The sequence below is a fragment of the Chiloscyllium plagiosum genome, chromosome 9 (genome assembly GCF_004010195.1).
Source record: "Chiloscyllium plagiosum isolate BGI_BamShark_2017 chromosome 9, ASM401019v2, whole genome shotgun sequence".
NCBI lineage: Eukaryota > Metazoa > Chordata > Chondrichthyes > Orectolobiformes > Hemiscylliidae > Chiloscyllium > Chiloscyllium plagiosum.
The window spans coordinates 68141256-68159897 of NC_057718.1; the positions used below are offsets into that span (position 1 = coordinate 68141256).

General features: G+C 41.4%; 1 protein-coding gene across 2 annotated transcripts in view; it reads left to right on the plus strand.

Moving 5' to 3' along the window:
* arid1b (AT rich interactive domain 1B (SWI1-like)) overlaps window positions 1–18642 on the plus strand; it is a 583262-nt gene that overhangs the window by 534664 nt on the left and 29956 nt on the right. The window contains exons 16-20 of one of the 2 annotated variants that reach the window (XM_043696151.1): window positions 3659–3834; window positions 4277–4427; window positions 9378–9497; window positions 10751–10847; window positions 17849–18632. In XM_043696151.1, the coding sequence (XP_043552086.1) occupies window positions 3659–3834; window positions 4277–4427; window positions 9378–9497; window positions 10751–10847; window positions 17849–18632 (1328 nt within the window). The remainder of the gene's footprint in view (window positions 1–3658; window positions 3835–4276; window positions 4428–9377; window positions 9498–10750; window positions 10848–17848; window positions 18633–18642) is intronic. The other variant, XM_043696152.1, reaches the window with a different exon arrangement.

Here is an 18642-nt window from a genome sequence, read left to right on the forward strand (position 1 = left end):
TTTTTAACCCCCACACTACCACCTAAGTGCGGTAGTGCTTATTTTGTCCCCAGCACCCATGGTGTGTGTGTGCAGGTGTGAGACACGGTGAAAGACACAAGGTGCACGAATCTTTATTCAATTTCCACCATCAGGAAGATAGGAATAACACCCGGGTGGCCAGTGACAAACACTGCCCTTCACATCAACGGACAGTGCTGTGTGATCAAAACAGTGAGGGGGAGGGTAGAGATCCCCTGTTTATTTTTTTTTTTACCGAGCTAGTACTTTAACCAACTAAGCCAGAACATCCCCTGTTTATATTGGTCAACCAGGGCTCCCTGATTGGTCGAGGTTAACAATCTCAATCAAGGATCTCATAGTGAATAAGATTCACCTGGTTCTAATCAGTACACTTCCAAAATTAACAGCTTCACATTATATTCCATTTGCCAATATTTTACACAATTAGCCTATCAGTATCTCTCTGTAAACTGTTTGTATCCCTCTCACAACTCACCTTTCCACCTATTTTTCAGTAGTCTGCAAACTTGGCTACAGTACATTAGCTTCCTTCATCCACATCAAACTTGATCAGTGGTGCTGTTGCCAAGTCCATCTTGATTGAGTTGAAGTCCTGTACCCGGAGTATGTTCTTTGCCCTTGCTATCCTTAGTACTTCTTCCAAGGAGTACGGATTCATCGACTGGTTGATGACAATCAGCAGGAGATTTGCCGATGTGTAACCTCCTGTCATGCTACTACATGAGTCGAGAATCGAATGTTGAGGATTCTCAAAGCCAGTCATTCCTGTCACTGCTGCCATCCCTGTTGTCTTTCTCCTGTAAACTCAATAGGAAGTGACAATAAATGGAAAAGTAAGTGTCTTAAGACAAATATGACTGTCAGATTTGATTGTGTAGATTAGGAGACAGTTCCCCAGTTGTAACACAAATGTTAGTGAGGAAGATTTTGCACAGTTATTTGGTCTGGAAGTTGAAGAGTTTTATGGACTAAATAAGGAAAAATCATATTGTTGCAAGTTATGATCTGAATTGCACTGGCTGATACGGTATTGGAAATAGAATTCGTTGTAATTTTCAACATACTATAAACTTGAAAAGAAGCAACTTGCAGCAGTATGGGAATAGAGCAAGAGTGTGAGACTAATCGGGTAGCTCTTTCAAAGAGTTGGCACACTTACATTGTGTTGAATGGTGTACTGCTCTGTAAGATTTCATGATTCTAATTGAGAATTCAATGAAAAATTATCGCCATTTAAGATTATCACTGCAAGTGCAGGGAAAGGTTGGGAAAATTTCTTTATGTAAGGACTGCTTTGTCACTGGTGAATTATATTAGTTTGTAAAATAATATAGAAGAAGAGTTAATTGCCGAAAAGGAAATCCAAGTAGTGATTAATTCTTTTTTGGTATAATTGAGGAAAGTAACTTAATCCAGGGAGACCTGAATTTGCTGATTCTAGCGCACTTTACCCATCAGCAGTGAATATTCAAAGAACTATCTTTGTAATACGGATCTTCTAGGATTTTGATTCATTCGGAGGATGTGGGAAGTTCTAACTAGGCCAGCATTTTTTTGCCAATCCCTAATTGCCCAAAAATCAGTTAAGAGTCAATTACATTGTTGTGGATCTGGAATCACATATAGACCAGAACAAATAAAAATGGCAGATTCCCTTCCCTAAATAGCATTAGCGAACCAGATGGCTTTTTTAAACAATTAGTGATGGTTGCCATTAGGCCAGATCTTGCTTCCACATTTTTTTAATTGAATTGAAATTTCACGATCTGCCACGTTGAATTTGAACTCGTTCACAAAACAGTAGCCTCGGGTTGTAGGTTGCTAGTCCAGTCATGTCCCCACAAAACCACCCTCAATAGCACTTCCTGTAGTTTTTCAATCATAATTTATTATATTCACTTCTACGATATAAAATGATACTGTAAACCCTATCTGTTGAAACTGTTGAAAAAGTGAATTGAGCAATTAACTGAATGAAACATGTCAAGTGTTTGTGTCTTTGTGTCAATAAGCCAAAATATTAGAACAAGCAAAAATAATTTTCATGTGAACTGACTTTTGAACAATCTTTTTTACTCTTAACTTAAAAATAAACATGGATGGGCATCAAGTTTTCATGTCTAAATTTTACTTGGCAGTTTGGAAATATTCTGCCACCTCTGCAGAGTAGTACAGTATAACAATGACAGGGTACACACAGACAAAGTTGTACCGACATTTTCTTGTTTAAAAAGCTCCTCAATTCTAAAATATTGATGATCTGTGTCCCAGAGCATATTTAATCACATCATGTTCAATTGATACCTGCAGATTCTTCCATTTTAAAATTTGACCATTATGGTTCATAACGTATGTCATCGGATTGCTAATTTCAGCAGTATTGTAGAACTTTAGTTGTGATCCCCGTATTGGTTGGGATCACCGAATTCCTTCTCTGAAGACAGATGAAATGAGTTCTCAGTAATCTGTTTCTATCTGGATGTTAAACCATATCAAAACAATTTTCCAGTTTCATTCGGGCATTATTGACTGTACAAATTTATAGCATTATGCCAAATGACACATTAAGCCACTACCAACTAATTCCTACTACACTAAAGGTGCAAAGATCTAATGGATCACTGGCAAAGATTCTGTGTGTTTCATGTTATACTCTCTAGTGTCTTTTCTGAATGCTACTTGTGTCCACTCAGTCAATTAACATTTGAAAAGGTGAGCAGTTGGAGCCTTGAACCTTTCCACAGCCTTAGTCAGAGCTACAGAGTAATTACCCAACACAAGACATAGTTCTATGAAAATGAGTAGAGTCCTATAATTTTTTTTTTGAAATTGTCACTCCTTTTTTCTGCCCATTGGCAGAAGTGCCTTTTGCTATTAATACCTTTTTCCCAAATGTACATTGGCAAAGGCAGTTCAATCGAACAAAACTTATTTAAACTTCAGTTTCCCTGACAGTCAGATTTTCGTACCCTTCCTTCAGAAATACAATGAGCTGAGGTATTATACTTGTTTTTAATTGCCCATCAGAACTTGGGGAAAAAGGCAACATGAATAGGCCATTCAAATTTCAGCCAGTTGCCCAGATCGTGGTAAATCCTAATCTTATCTACCTTAACTTCATTTATTTGTCTTGATTCTATGACCCTAATAAACTTGCCTGATGAAAACCTTACCAATCTCAGCTTTGAAGATTTCAATTGACTTAACCTCAAAGATTTCTGGCAAAGTAGGCTCCAGGTTTCCTTAACTTTTGCGCCAAGAAGTGCATCCAAACATTGTTTCGGAACCATCGAACTCTCATGTTAATGTCATATCCCTAATTCTGGACTCCCTTACCATTGAGGAGAAGGTTTTTCTTTATCTAGTCAATCAATTTCTTTCATCACCAATTCGAATCAACACTTAAGAATACACACCTGGTCCCTGTAGCCCGTACTCATAATTCACTGTCATTCTGATGATATTGTGATGCACCCATCTAAATCAAATATAACCTCCATGAAATTCAGAGCTCATGAAGCGATTTAAAGCATTGAAAATAAGTCATTTTTCTTTTCCCTTAATTTGTTAGTCTGAACTTAGTGGTCTGTATCAGTTCACAATTAATTTCAGCTTCTTCTATTTTTAACCCAAGCAGGAATAATGCAATCAGTGTGCAGGATCCCTTCTCCGACGTTAGTGATCCAGCATTCCAGAAATGGGGCTCCATGACCCCAAATGCTCCATACCAACAGGGGATGAATATGCCTGAAATGATGAATCGAATGTCATACGAACCCAATAAGGATCCCTTTGGTGGGATGAGGAAAGGTAGATAGCTAATTAAAATTCCTTTTTTCATTTTATCCTTAACTGATAGTTGTTACAGTACTCCATCTGTTGCCATGTACATTTCTTTTATTAAAAAAGAATTGCAGTGTATATAAATAATGACTAAGATGCTCTGCATTCCTATAAATCTGTATGTTGAGGGAGGTAAAATCAATTGTTACTTGCTGCTGGTGAGGTATGTTATTTGTGACATAAGGTCAAAAACTACATAATGGCTAATTTAGGCTGTTGAAATTTCTTGAAAATATAACAATTCTGCCTGTCCTGGAGTATCGTTTGTACCCGATGTATCTTTTTTTGGGGTATATAGGGATAAATGTATGGAAATAGTTTATGGTCATTTTTCCAGCGTTAACAACACACAAACTATTTTGATTATATCTGTCATCGTGAACTATTTTCTTGACCTATTTTAAAATAGTGCCTGGAAGTAATGACCCTTTTATGCCCCCTGGAGTAATGCCTAACAGTGGGATGCAGGATCTGTACAACCGTACGCCATCAGGAGGAATGGTTAACTTGAACGTGGGTCAGCGCCAGCAGTATGCGTACGGATCCAGCTATGAGCGAAGGTAAATTCCTATGATCAATATTTTGATCTAAAACAAGGATGAATTTTTATTCTTTTGTTCTTCCATAATGCTGCTATGTAAAGATTTTCATAATCTGGATCCAGCAATGAGAAAACAGCAAAATATGTTCAACTCAAGATGGTGAGTGAGAGCAGAACTTTGAGGTGATGGTGTTCCCTTGCACCTGTTGCCTTTTTAAGAAGTGTTGTTAAAGAATACTTAACACATTGAAAATATTGTAGTCCACATTTAAACCATACCAAGATGGGGCAGCTTAGTGTTTGCCTCAATTGATGAAATAGTCTCCTCCATCTTCAGTGGTGAATCTCTGCTTAAGTGTTGTTGCAAGTGGACAGTATTTTATCATGCTTTTCAAATGCCTTTTAAGTGGTGGGCAAAGTGTGGGATGTTAGAAGGTCAGTGGCTGAATGTCCAGCATCTGACCGGTTTTAGTAGCCAAACAATTTATATGACTGGTTCCCTTCAATTTCTGGTCAAAATTGACGCTAGGATGTTGCTGGTGATGGTAATGCCATTGAATGAGAGAAAAAGTTAGATATGGTATTGTCCATCACTTGTTGATGTGGTTACTAGATGCTAGTCACTTATCAACCCAGGCTTGACTATTGTCCAATTTAGCTGTGTAGTTATAATTTGTCTGAACCATTGTAAATGGAGCTGAAGATTAGAAATCAGCAAACAAACCCACTTCTGATCTTCTGGCAGGGAAAGCTTATTGATGAGGCCTTTTGGTGCTAACTAAGTTAATATCAAGTTCAACTACTCTCACCATTTCTGGAATTTAGCTATTCCATCTTTTGACCAGCCAAGACATCTGATGATGGATGCCCATTTGCATATTTGCTTGTCTGTAAAATTGTTATAAGATTGTGATAGTTGTGCAGCCTTCTCATGTTGTTTAGTTTTCTTCTCCATTCATGACCAGATGATATAGGGCCAACGATATTTGACCTGATCCATTGGTTGTGGGCAGACAACTTTGTGTACCTTGCTGCTATTATTGTTTAGCATGCATGGTGAAATAACAGAGCTAACTACAGTATTCTTTAAACCCAGTCTCAATTACCACCTAGTACAGCAGATAATATTTTTCCATATACTAGACTGGACAATTTCCTGACATGAATGGGAAGTACAATTGTGTTGAATTGCAGCCTTTTCTTTGCATGTGGACCCTCATGCGTAAGGTATGTGGAATGTTCAAGTAGTTTTCTTGTGTAGCCCTTAAGAATTTCTCATCCAGGGCTCAAACCAAGAGAAAATCTTTTGTTTACAGTACATACTTTGAATGTGGTGGTAAGTTTGTTCAATTGAATAAAATGTTAGCAGGATCTGCCACTTCATTATGACACAAAGATGTAGAAATATCTTAGGATCCAAAACCCTCTGACTCACATGAAGAACATTCCACCCGGCCTGCCAGAAATCCAATCTGAGACTCGCTTGTGTGTTACTTCCAAGCCATGTTTAAGTTTTCTTCCTTTCTTTCATAAGAAAATTGTCTAACACCCAGCCCTATCTATGCATCCAGAAATTCAATCTAGGACAAGTGTTTGTTCCAAGTTCAGTATTCACTTCTGGCCATCCCGGTTTCCTTCCACACCTGATTAGTTGCTCAGTAGATCTTGAACAATATTATGAGAACGCTTGCGTTTTTATCACCATCAAGGTCTGTAACTTCCTTAGTAAAGAATTAACAACAGGTGACAAGAAAGTAGGCAGTAAGAAATGTCTAGAACTCTGAAGGGTGTTGATAGTTTTTTCTACATCCAAAATTGAAAGGTATATGTTGACCATACTCAGTTAATAAGATTTGTGATGGGAGGTCAGCAGCTAGTCTTTATGATTGTTACCAGGATATATGATTTGAGGATAGTATTGCAAACATTGAGGATTGTATCAAACAATGAAGCAGATCTAAGCCCTGCAATCTTACCACATCAAGTTGTGTAATGGTGATGGATAATTAAGCAATGTGAAAGATTAATCAAGTATGTCCTGTACATAAAAAGCAGGACAAATCCAACCCAGCCAATTACCACCCCATCAGTCTACTTTTGATCATTAGTAAAGTGATGGAATGTGTCGTCAACAAAGCAATCAAACAGCACCTGCTCAGCAATAACTTGTTCAGTGATGCCCAGTTTGAGTTCCACTAGGGCCTTCAGCCCTGGACTTTACTACAGCCTTGGTCCAAACATTGACAAAAGAGCTGCATTCCAGGGGTGAGATGAGAGTGATAGCCCTTGACATCAAGGCTGCTTTCAACTGTGTGACATCAAAAATCCCTAACAAAACTGGCATCAATGGGTATGAGGGGTCAAACTCTCCGGTGGTTGGGAGTCAGACCTGAAGATGATCGTGGCTATTGGAGGTCAGTCATCTCAATTCCGGGGCATCTCTGCAGGATTTCCTCAGGGTAGTGTCCTCTGCCCAACCATCTTCAACTGCTTCATCAATGACCTACCCTCCATCATAAGGTCAGAAGTAGGGATGTTCACCAATGACTACACAATGTTCAGCACTATTCGCAACGACTCAGATACTGAATCAGTCCATGTTCAAATGCAACAAGATCTGTACAACATCCAGCCTTGGGTTGACAAGTGACAAGTAACATTCACTCCACACAAATGTCAGGCTATAACCATCTCGAATCCAACCACTGCCCCTTGGCATTCAACAGTGCTACCATCACTGAATCCCCCACTATCAGTATCCTGGGGGTTATCGTTGGCCAGAAACTCAATTGGACTCACCACATAAACACTGTGGCGACATGAGCAGGTCAGAAGCTAGGAATGCTGTGGCACATAACTCACCACTTGACTCCCAATAGCCTGTCCACCATTCTACAAGGCACAATTCAGGAATGTGATGGAATACTCCCCACTTGCTTGAATAAGTGCAGCCCCAACAACACTCAAGATTTTAAACACCATCCAGGACAAAGCAATCAGTTTGATTGGCACTATACCCACAAGCATTCACTCCCTCCGCCATCAATGCTCAGTAGCAGCAGTGAGTACTATCTACAAAATGCACTGCAGAAATCACCAAAGATCCTCAGACATTACTTTCCAAACCCATGGTCACTTCCATGTAGAAGGGCAAGGGAAGCAGATATATGGAAACACCACCACATTCAAGTTCCCCTCAAAGTCACTCACCATCCTGACTTGGAAATATATCGCTGTCCTTCATTGTCGCTGGGTCAAAATCCTGGAATTCCCTCCCTAATGGCATTGTGAGTCAACCTACAGCAGGTGGACTGCAGTGGTTCAAGATGGCAGCTCACCATCACCACCTCAAGGGCAACTAAGGTTGGGCAATAAATGCTGTCCAGCCAGCAATGCCCGCATCCCACAAAATGAATAAATAAAAGAAAAATTAAAAGGATATGAAGGCTTCACAAATATTCCTATCATTAATGATGTGAGAGCCTAAGGTATAGTAAAAGATTAGGCTGAAGTATTTTCATTCATCTTCTGTCAAATACGCTAATTGAACTATCCATTTCAGCTTCTTCCCGAAGTACGCAGCATCACCGATGCCAGTCTTCGGACAATTCAATTCTCTTCCTGGGGAATCAGGAAATAGCTGAAGGCACTAGATATTACAAAAGCTATGGCCTGACAACATTCCGGCTATAATAGTAAAGAATTGTGCTCCTGAACTAACTGCACCACAAGTCACTTTGTCTCAATACAGCAACAAGACTGACAGCTACACAAAACTGTGGAAAATTGCACCGGTACACCTTAACCACAAAATGCAGGAAAAGCCCAACTGAGCCATTAGTCTAAGTTCGATCATTAGTTAAGTGATGCAAGGTGTCATCACCAGCGTTATCAAGCAGCATCTGCTCAGCAATAACATGCTCAGTGATGCCCAGTTTGGATTCTGCCAGAACCATTCAGCTCCTGACCTTATCACAGCCTTAGTCCAAACATGGACAAAAGAGCTGAATTCTGAAGTTGAGGTGCAAGTGACTGCTCTAGACATCAATGCAGCATTTGATAAATTATGGCATCAAGGAACCTGGACAAAAGGAGGTGGGCAGAATCTCTCCATTGGTTGAGTCATGCTATTCTGCTACTGGTTGTGGTTGTTGGAAGTCGGGGTCATATCAGCCCATGAAAACTCTTTAGGATAGTATCCTAGGCCCAGGCATCTTTTAGCTTCTTCCTCAATCTTACCTTGATTATGAGGTCAGAGATGAGGATATTTGCTGATGATTTGCACAATGTTCAGCATCATTCACTGCTCCTCAACTATTGAAGCAGTCTGTATCTGTATGCAGTGCAAACTTGTAGCACCTAGCCTTTGTCTAATAAGTTGTAAGTAACATTCATGCCACAGAAGTACCAGACAATGACAATCTAGAACAAGACAGAATCTAATCATCACCCTGGCCTTGCCTTCACATCACTGAAGTTGAATGCACCACTGTCAGCATCCTAGGGGTTGTCATTGACCAGAAACTGAACTGGAAAGAAAAATCAGAGACATTTACTCCCTTCACCTCGGCAGCAGTATGTTCTACAAGATGCAATGCAGTAACTGGCAAAGGTTCCTTAAAACCACAACTATGAGCATCTGGAAGTTCAAGGAAAGTAAATACATGACAGCACCAGCACCTGCAAATTCCTTGCCAAGCCACATGCTATCCTGCCATGGAGTTATATCACTGACCCATCCTGCAGTTCCCTTTTTTAAGGCACTGTGGCTGTCACTACACCACAGGAGACTGCAATAGTTGAAGACAGTAAAAGTGGGGCTGTCTAGTGCCAACATATTCCATGAATGTATTTTTTAAAAAGTTTATTCTATAGCCTAGTACTTTTCACATGTACCTGTGATTGATAATCTCTCATATGGTACTATGTGACTATTTCAGAAACACAACAAAATATTTTTTTCTTCTAGGCCTGAACATGGAATGGGTCCTGAAGGCAATATGGGGCCTCCAGGAGGTCAGTCTAACATGATGTCATCAAACAGTGACACAAGCATGTACTCACCAAACCGCTATCCCACACAACAAAGGTAATTATAAACAAATATGGTCTTTCGATATTCACTCAATTAATCCTTAAAACATTTGTGAGAGTAGCATTGCTTCTGACATTCAGATTTTTGCCCTGCTTTTTTACTCACCTGAACTTTAGTAAGCAGACACTTCTGCTCCATACACAACGAATGTTACAATGTATTATGGTATAGGAAATAAATTACTAGAGCAATTTATCTTCAGTTTTTTCACTATTGCTATAAACTCTTTTCAGTAAAACTGCCTTTAATTTCCAGCCCCAAGAGAATGGGGACACTTTCATTCCAGGCTGGGTCTTTTTTTACACTGAAGTATAGGAGGCTGAGGGGTGACCTTATAGAGGTTAATAAAATCATAAGGGTCATAGATAACATGAATAGCCAAGGTGTCTTCCCTAGGGTAGCAAATTCAAAACTAGAGAACATAGGTTAAAAGTGAGAGGGGAAAGATTTAAATGAGACCTGAAGGGCAACATTTTCAACACAAAGGTGGTGCATATGTGGAATGAGCTGCAAGAGAAGGTGATAGAAGCAAATGCAATTACAATGTTTTAAAGACCTTTGGGCAGGCATATGGCTAGGAAATGTTTAGAGGTAAATAGGCCAAATGCAGGAAAATGGAACTAATTCAGTTTAGGAAGCCTTGTCAGCATAGACAAGTTGGGTTCATAAGGTTTACCAGCTAAAAACACATTATGGACTAGCACTGTTATGAGACCATCCATTTTGAGGGTTTTAGACGTAAATTTGTGTAAAACACTAATTTCACCCAGCAATATTTTTAATTTGGTGACAATACCTCATAAACTCTCCACCTTTTTTAGGTGGGCATTTTTTGTGATGCTTATAATATCCTAGCATACATGGGTCCAGCGATTGCAAGATAAGAATTTTGTACTTTATCTGTCATCCTAAAATATTTAGTTTTAATTGAGAATATTTATGCTGCATCAAGATGCCTGGCTGCAGATGTGAATTGTCTTGATCCATGTAATTATATTATCTACTAACTTTGGTAAGTATAAAAAGTTTTTTTTCAATTTGCCAAGCAAGGGTGACAGGAATTATTTTGAAATTTTATGTTTGCCTTCATTTAAGCTGGATCAACTATCTTAACTGAAATTATGGGCAGCAGTTTCTTTTAGTTAAATTAATGAAAGGCAGTCATTAGTTTGCAATCAAGTTAAGTTACTTTATCAATTAGGGACAGTACATTTTTAAGATTTTACGTTAAAACACTTCCATTGCAGGCATGATCCTTATGGGCAACAGTACCCAGGCCAAGGTCCCCCCTCAGGACAGACAGCATATGGAGGCCATCAGACAGGAATTTATCCACAGCAGCAGGTGAAGTTGCAAATGTGCATATTAAAAGTGAAGTAATGCAGTTCATCTTTAAAATAAATTTAAATGATTGTGAGGTATTGTTATATTTCCTTGTTTGGTACATTGCAAATAACTTTAAATTGCATGATATTTCCTTCGGGACACAGGCTGTCTCTTGGCACTGCACAGCACAGAAGGATGCCATTTGGCCAATCAAGTCCTTACTGGCTTACGTGAGAACGTTACAGTCAGCTACATTTTCTCACTTAGCTACATAATCCTGCAAGTTTATTTCCTACCCAGTTTCTTCTTTAAATCGTTGATCGTGTTCATTATCACCACCCTTGGAAACAGCGAATTTCAGATCATTGCCAATGCTACAAGGCAATGTGCTCTAGAGAACATATTTTAATGGTGGTTTAGCTGCATTCTTTTTGGCTCTTCTCTAAACTTTTTCAAGAACTGCCTTTAATTTCCGATCCGTCTGCTCTAAGAGAAAGACATTTTAATTCCATTTGCCAACCAGAAGCACATAATAGACCAACACCATTGTTGGAGCATCAGTTTTACCTACTCATTTTGAGGTCTTAAATATACAAAGAACAATGGAAATTATAGCACAGGAACAGGCCCTTTGGCCCTGCAAGCCTGCACTGATCCAGATCCTTTATCTAAACCTGTTGCCTATTTTCCAAGGATCTGTATCCTGTTGCTCCTGCTCATTCATGTATCTGTCTAGATACATCTTAAGTGACGCTATCGTGCTCGCCTCTACCATCTCCACTGGCAACACGTTCCAGGCACCCACTACCTCTGCATAAAGAACTTTCCATGCATCTGTCCCTTAAACATTTCCCCTCTCATCTTGAACCTATGACCCAAGAGTAATTGAGTCTCCACTCTGGGAGAAAGCTTCCTGCTATCCACTCTGTCTATACCTCACATGATTTTGTAGACCTCAATCAGGTCCCCCTTCAACCTCCATCTTTCTAGTGAAAACAATCTTAATCTACTCAACTTCTCTTCATAGCCAGCACCCTCCATACCTGGCAACATCCTGGTAAACCTACTCTGCACCCTCCCCAAAGCATCCACATCCTACTGATAATGTGGCAACCAGAACTGTACGCAGTATTCCAATTGTGGCCAAACCAAAGTCCTATACAATTGTAACATGACCTGCCAAATCTTGTACTCAATATTCTGTCTGATGAAGGAAAGCGTGCTATATGCCTTCTTGATGGCTCTATTGACCTGAGTTGCCACATTCAGGGTACAATGGACCTCTACACCCAGATCTCTTTGAACATCAATTTTCCTCAGGGCTGTTCCATTTACCATATAGAATTCTAGAATTGGACCTTCCAAAATGCATCACCTCGCATTTGCCAGGATTGAACTCCAACTGCCATTTCTCTGCCCAACTCTCCAATCTATCTATATTTTGCTGCATGCTCTGACAGTCCCCTTCACAATCTGCTACTCTACCAATCTTCGTGTCATCTGCAAACTTGCTAATCAAACCACCCATACTTTCCTCCAGATCATTTATGTATATCACAAACAGCAGTGGTCCTGGCACAAATCCCAGTGGAACACCACTGGTCACAGTTCTCCATTTTGAGAAACTCCCTTCCACTACTACTCTCTGACTCCTGCTGCCCGGCCAGTTCTCTCCCCATCTAGCTAGTACACCCTGGACCCTGTGTGACTTCACTTTCTGCATCAGCCTACCATGGGGAACCTTATCAAACATCTTACTGAAGTCCATGTATATGACATCTACAGCCATTCCCTTATCAATCAACTTAGTCACTTACTCAAAGAATTCTATTAAGTTAGTAAGACATGACCTTCCCTGCACAAAGTCATGCTGCCTATCACTGATAAGCCCATTTGTTTCCAAATGTAAATAGATCCTATCCCTCTATCTTCTCCAGCAGCTTCCCTACCACTGACATCTGGTTCATCTATAATTACCTGGATTATCCCTGCTACCTTCCTTAAACAAAGGGACAACATAAGCAATTCTCCAGTCCGTTAGGACTCGCCCGCATTCTAGGATGCTGCAAAGATATCTGTTAAGGCACCAACTATTTCCTCTCTTGCATCCCTCAGTAACCTGGATAGATCCCATCCAGACCTGGAGACTTGTCCACCTTAATGCCTTTTAGAATACTCAACATTTCTTCCTTATGCTGACTTGACCTAAAGTAATCAAACATCTATCCCTAACTTCAGCATCCGCCATGTTCGTCTACTCGGTGAATACTGACGCAAAGTACTCATTTAGAATCTCACATTTTCTTGGACTTCACGCATAACTTTCCTCCTTTGTCCTTGAGTCGACCAACCCTTTCTCTAGTTGCCCTCTTGCTCCTTGTATATGAATAAATGGCTTTCGGATTTTTGTTAACACTGTTTGCTAAAGATTTTTCATGGCCCCTTTCAGTCCTCTTAATTCATTGTTTCAGATTGGTCCTACTTTCCCGATATTATTCAAAAACTTTGTTTTCAGTCGACTAGACCTTACGTACGCTTCCTATTACTTCTCAGCTAGTCTCACACTTCTGCCCGTCATCCATGGTTCCCTAATCTTGCTATTTCTATCCCTCATTTTCACAGGGACATGTCTGTCCTGTGCTCTAATCAACCTATCTTTAAAAACCTCTCACATATTAAATGTGGATTTACCCCCAAACAGCTGCTCCCAATCCACATTTCTCAGCTCCTACCGAATTTTGCTTTAGTTGGTCTTACCCCAATTTATCACTCTTCCTTTAGGACCACTCTCGTCTTTGTCCATGAGTATTCTAAAGCATACGGAATTATGATCACTATTCCCAAAATAATCCTCTACTAAAGCTTCAACCACGTGACCGGGCTCATTCCCCAACACCAGGTCCAGTATGATCCCCTTCCCGATTTGGACTATTTACACACTGCTCTATAAAACCCTCCTGGATGCTCCTTACAAATTCTGCTCCATCTAAACTTTGAACACTAATTGAATCCCAGTCACTTTTGGAAAAAATTAAAATCTACCATCACCACCACCCTGTTGTACCTGCATCTTTCCATAATCTGACTACATATTTGTGTCTTTATCTCACGTTCGCTGTTGGGAAGCCTGTAGTACAGCCCCAACATTGTTACTACACCCTTCCTATTTCTGAGCTCTGCACATATTGCTTCACTGCTCAAGTCCTCCATAGTGCTCTCCTTCAGCACAGCAGTGATATCCTGTTTGACCAGTAATGCAATTCCTCCACCCCTTTTACCTCCCTCTCTATCCCATCTGAAGCATCTAAATCCTGGGATATTTATTTGCCAATCTTGCCCTTCTCTCAACCAAGCCTCAGTAATAGCAATAACATCATACTTCCAGGTACTAATCCAAGCCTTACGTTCATCTGCCTTACGTACTACAGTTCTCGCATGAAAATGGATGCACCTTAGACCATCTGTCCCTTTGCATTCATCATCTGCTCCCTGCCTACTCTTCCCCTTAGTCACGCTGACTTCATTATCTAGTCCCTTACCGGCTTCAGTTTCCCCTGCCACTTTAGTTTAAATCCTGCCCAACAGCGTTGGCAAAAGTACCCCCCTATGACATTGGTTCCAGTGTAGACCGTCTGATTTGTATTAGTCCCACCTCCCCCAGAGCTGGTCCCAGTGTCCCAAAAATCTGAACCCTTCCTTCCTCCACATCTCTCAAACTATTCTGCCTATTCTTTCACTTCTACTCTGACTAACACATGGCACTGGTAGCAGTCCTAAGATTACTATTTCTGAGGTCCTACATTTTTTGGCTCCTAACTTCCTAAATTCCGCTTGTAGGACCTCATTCTGCCTATTACCTATATCTTTGGTGCTTGTATCACCATGACAGCTGGCCATTCACCCTCCGCCCTCAATGTCCTGCAGCTGATCTGAGACATCCCTGACCCATTCATTTGGGAGGCAACATACCTTTCAGGAATCTCATTTTCAACCACAGAACCACCTATCTACTCCCCTTACAATTGAATCCGCTATGACGTAGCCCTTCCACTCTTTTTCCAGGCCTTTGAACAGCAGAGCTGAAAATGTGTTGCTGGAAAAGCGCAGCAGGTCAGGCAGCATCCAAGGAGCAGGAGAATCGACATTTCGGGCATGAGCCCTTCTTCATTCCTGAAGAAGGGCTCATGCCCGAAACGTCGATTCTCCTGCTCCTTGGATGCTGCCTGACCTGCTGCGCATTTTCAGCCCTGATCTCCAGCATCTGCAGTCCTCACTTTCCTCTGAACAGCAGAGCCAGCCATGGTGCCATGAACTTGGCTACTGCTGCCTTCCCCTGGTGAGCCATCTCACCCAACAGTATCCAAAACAGAATACCGCAGGGGACACCTGGACTGCCTTTTCTCTGCCTTTTGATCACTCATTTCCTTTCTCCCTCAGCAATCCTAATCTGTTGTGTGACCAATTCGCTAAACGTCTTATCCACGACCACCTCAGCATCGCGGATGCTCCAAAGTGAGTCCATCTGCAGCTCCAGAGCCGTCATACGGTCTAACAAGAGCTGCAGCTGAACACACTTCCTGTACGTGAAGGAATCAGGGACATCAGCCGCGTCCCTAAGCTCCCACATTGAGCAAGATGAGCATAACACGGGATCTCCTGCCATCTTTACTCTTAAGCTTAATTTAGTCCAACTATAACATCAAATAATAGATAAATGAAATTTAAGAAGTTTATCAATCATGCTAATTACCAGCACACAAAGAAAAAGAAAATCCTTACCTTATCAGAACACCACAGAGGTTTTCTTTTGGTTAAAGGAGGAGGGCAAGTGGGAGACACTACACGTGCAGTGTCCCCAGTTTAGCTACTGCCCAAATATATCAGTTCACTCACCTTCCCAGTCTAAATCTAATTAGACACCCTGCTCCACTCTGAACACCTCCCCTTGGCATTTGCCCATGCAATCACAAAATATGGAACACCTTTTACTACTTCTGTCTTAACTATTCAAGGCCCCAGATGGAAATTGCAGGTGAAGTAGTTACTTACCTGCACTTTGCACAATGCACTTCACTGCTGTATTCGCTGATTATTAATGTGATCTCCTGTCTGCTGGGAAGACAAAATGCAGACTGAGTAACCTCTTGTGGAGCACCTACATTCTGACAGCAAATATCAATCCAAGCCTCTGGTTGCCTGCCACTTCACCAGCTCACTGTATTTTCTAGCCAAGAATTCTGTCTTGGGACGACTGCAGCGGTCCAATGAGGTTTGGAACAAGCTGGAAGAATAGCTTCTCATCATCTGCTTCAGGACTCTATATATAGAGTTCAATAATTTTAGTGCCGTAGCACCATCTTTACTCACCCCACGCCTTTTCATCATATGGGTTGCTTTCATCATAGCCAACCCATTTTCACCCACTGGTAGTCCCCATTAGCAGCTTTTCTTTCTCATTGAATCCTTACAGTGGGCGGCACAGTGGTTAGCACTGCTGCCTCACAGTGCCAGAGACTCGGGTTCAATTCCCGCCTCAGGCAACTGACTGTGTGGAGTTTGCACGTTCTCCCCGTGCCTGCGTGGGTTTCCTCCGGGTGCTCCGGTTTCCTCCCACAGGCCAACGATGTGCAGGTCAGGTGAATTGGCCATGCTAAATTGCCCGTAGTATTAGGTAAGGGGTAAATGTAGGGGTATGGGTGGGTTGCGCTTCGGCGGGTCGGTGTGGACTTGTTGGGCCGAAGGGCCTGTTTCCACACTGTAATGTAATGTAATCTAATCTAATCTAAAACAAGCCATTTGGCCCATCAAATCCACACTGCCCCTCTGAAAAGCATCCACCCTCCTACCCTATCCTGGTAACCCTCCATTTCCCCAGTCTACCTAGCCTGCACATCCCTGGACTCGCACTGGCCAATCCATCTAACCTACATATCTTTGGAATTGGGAGGAAACTGGAGCACCCAGAGGAAACCCACACTGCCACTGGAAGAATGTACAAACTCCACACAGACAGTCACTCGAGTCTGTAATTGAACCCGAGTCCCTGGTGCTGTGAGACAGCAGTGCTAACCACTGAGCTGCCGTACCGCCCTTTCTCCCCAACTTACCATTCCTTTGCCTGTCCAACTGCTCTTATCTCTCTCTCAGCTTTATTTTCACCTATTCGTCACTCCCTTTCCCACCCCTGGTCATCTGCATAAATTTTTCCTAGCTGTTCTGAAGAAGGGTCAAAATCAATTAGGCAAAAGTGAGGACTGCAGATGCTGGAAACCAGAGTTTAGATTAGAATGGTGCTGGAAAAGTACAGCAGGTCAGGCACCATCCGAGGAGCAGGAAAATCAGGAATGATGAAGGGCTTTTGCCTGACCTGCTGTGCTTTTTCAGCACCACTCTAATCTAAAAACTGAAGAAGGGTCACTTGTTCGGAAACTCTGACTCTGCTTTTTCTCCATGGATGCTCGAGATCTGACATTCTCCAACAATTTCAGTTTTTGTTTCAGAGTTCCAGCATCCATGGTTTTATTTCCTAAGTCTTTTTTTATTGTTATCATTTTTCTGTGCATAATGGGATATGGTTCTTTTGACAAAAGGAGCTTCCAGTAAACTTTCACTCTCATTTAAGTTTTTGGTATTAACTTAAATGGTGACGTATTAAAAATCATTGCAGTCATGATCTCCTTAGTTTATAGTGCTCATCTAGTTTGGCTACAGAGGGGGATCTTCAAGAAATTCAGTGTTGCTCATGAAATTGGGCAATTTAGTTTGATGAGTTTTCAAACCCTGAAACATACTTCTGATTAAATTATGTTAGAGCGGAGTTTTCTCCGAGCTATAGGGTTCTAATTTCTGTGATACTTCAACATACTTTTCCTGAACATGCACCTTTGTCATTATTTAGCTTCTATTCCTAGCTGATCGTAGATTGTACAAATAAATCAACATGCCTTTAATGAAAGAATTTTTACAAAAATATGTGCCTTTACACGTGTATTTATCATTGTTTCTATTTTGATGCACAGAACTATAAGCGACCCATGGAAGGCATGTATGGTCCTCCACCAAAGCGTCATGAGAGTGACATGTACAACATGCAGTATGGCAACCAACAGCAGGAAATGTACAACCAATATGGAAACACTTACACTGGACCAGACAGGAGATCCATGCAAAACCAGTATCCGTTAACATACAATAGAGAGAGAATGCAGGGTCCAGGTCCAGTGCAGCAACATGGAATGCCACCACAAATGATGGGAGGACCAATGCAAGTATCCTCCACTGAAGGGCCACAGCAGGGCATGTGGCAATCACGGAATGATATGCCTTACCCATATCCAAACAGGCAAGGCCCCGGAGCACCTCCGCAGGCATCGCCATATGCAGGGATGAATCGCACTGATGAAATGGTATTACCTGACCAGAGAATGAACCATGAAGGTCAATGGCCTTCTCATGTGAACCAGCGTCAGCCTTCATACATGTCTTCAGCTTCCATGCCTCCTATCTCACGGCCTCCTCAGTCCTCCTACCAGACTACTCCTTCAATGCCAAACCACATTTCCAGAGCACCAAGTCCAGCTCCCTTTCAGCGATCTTTAGAAAACCGAATGTCTCCCAACAAATCTCCCTATATGTCGTCCATGAAGATGCAGAAGGTTGGCCCTCCAGTTCCAGCCTCACAGGTTGTTGTTCCACAACAACAGCAACCTCCATTAAGGCGGGAAATTACATTCCCTCCCGGTTCAGTGGAAGCATCACAACCAGTCTTAAAAGCAAGACGAAAGCTTACCTCAAAAGATACTGGTAGGCAGAT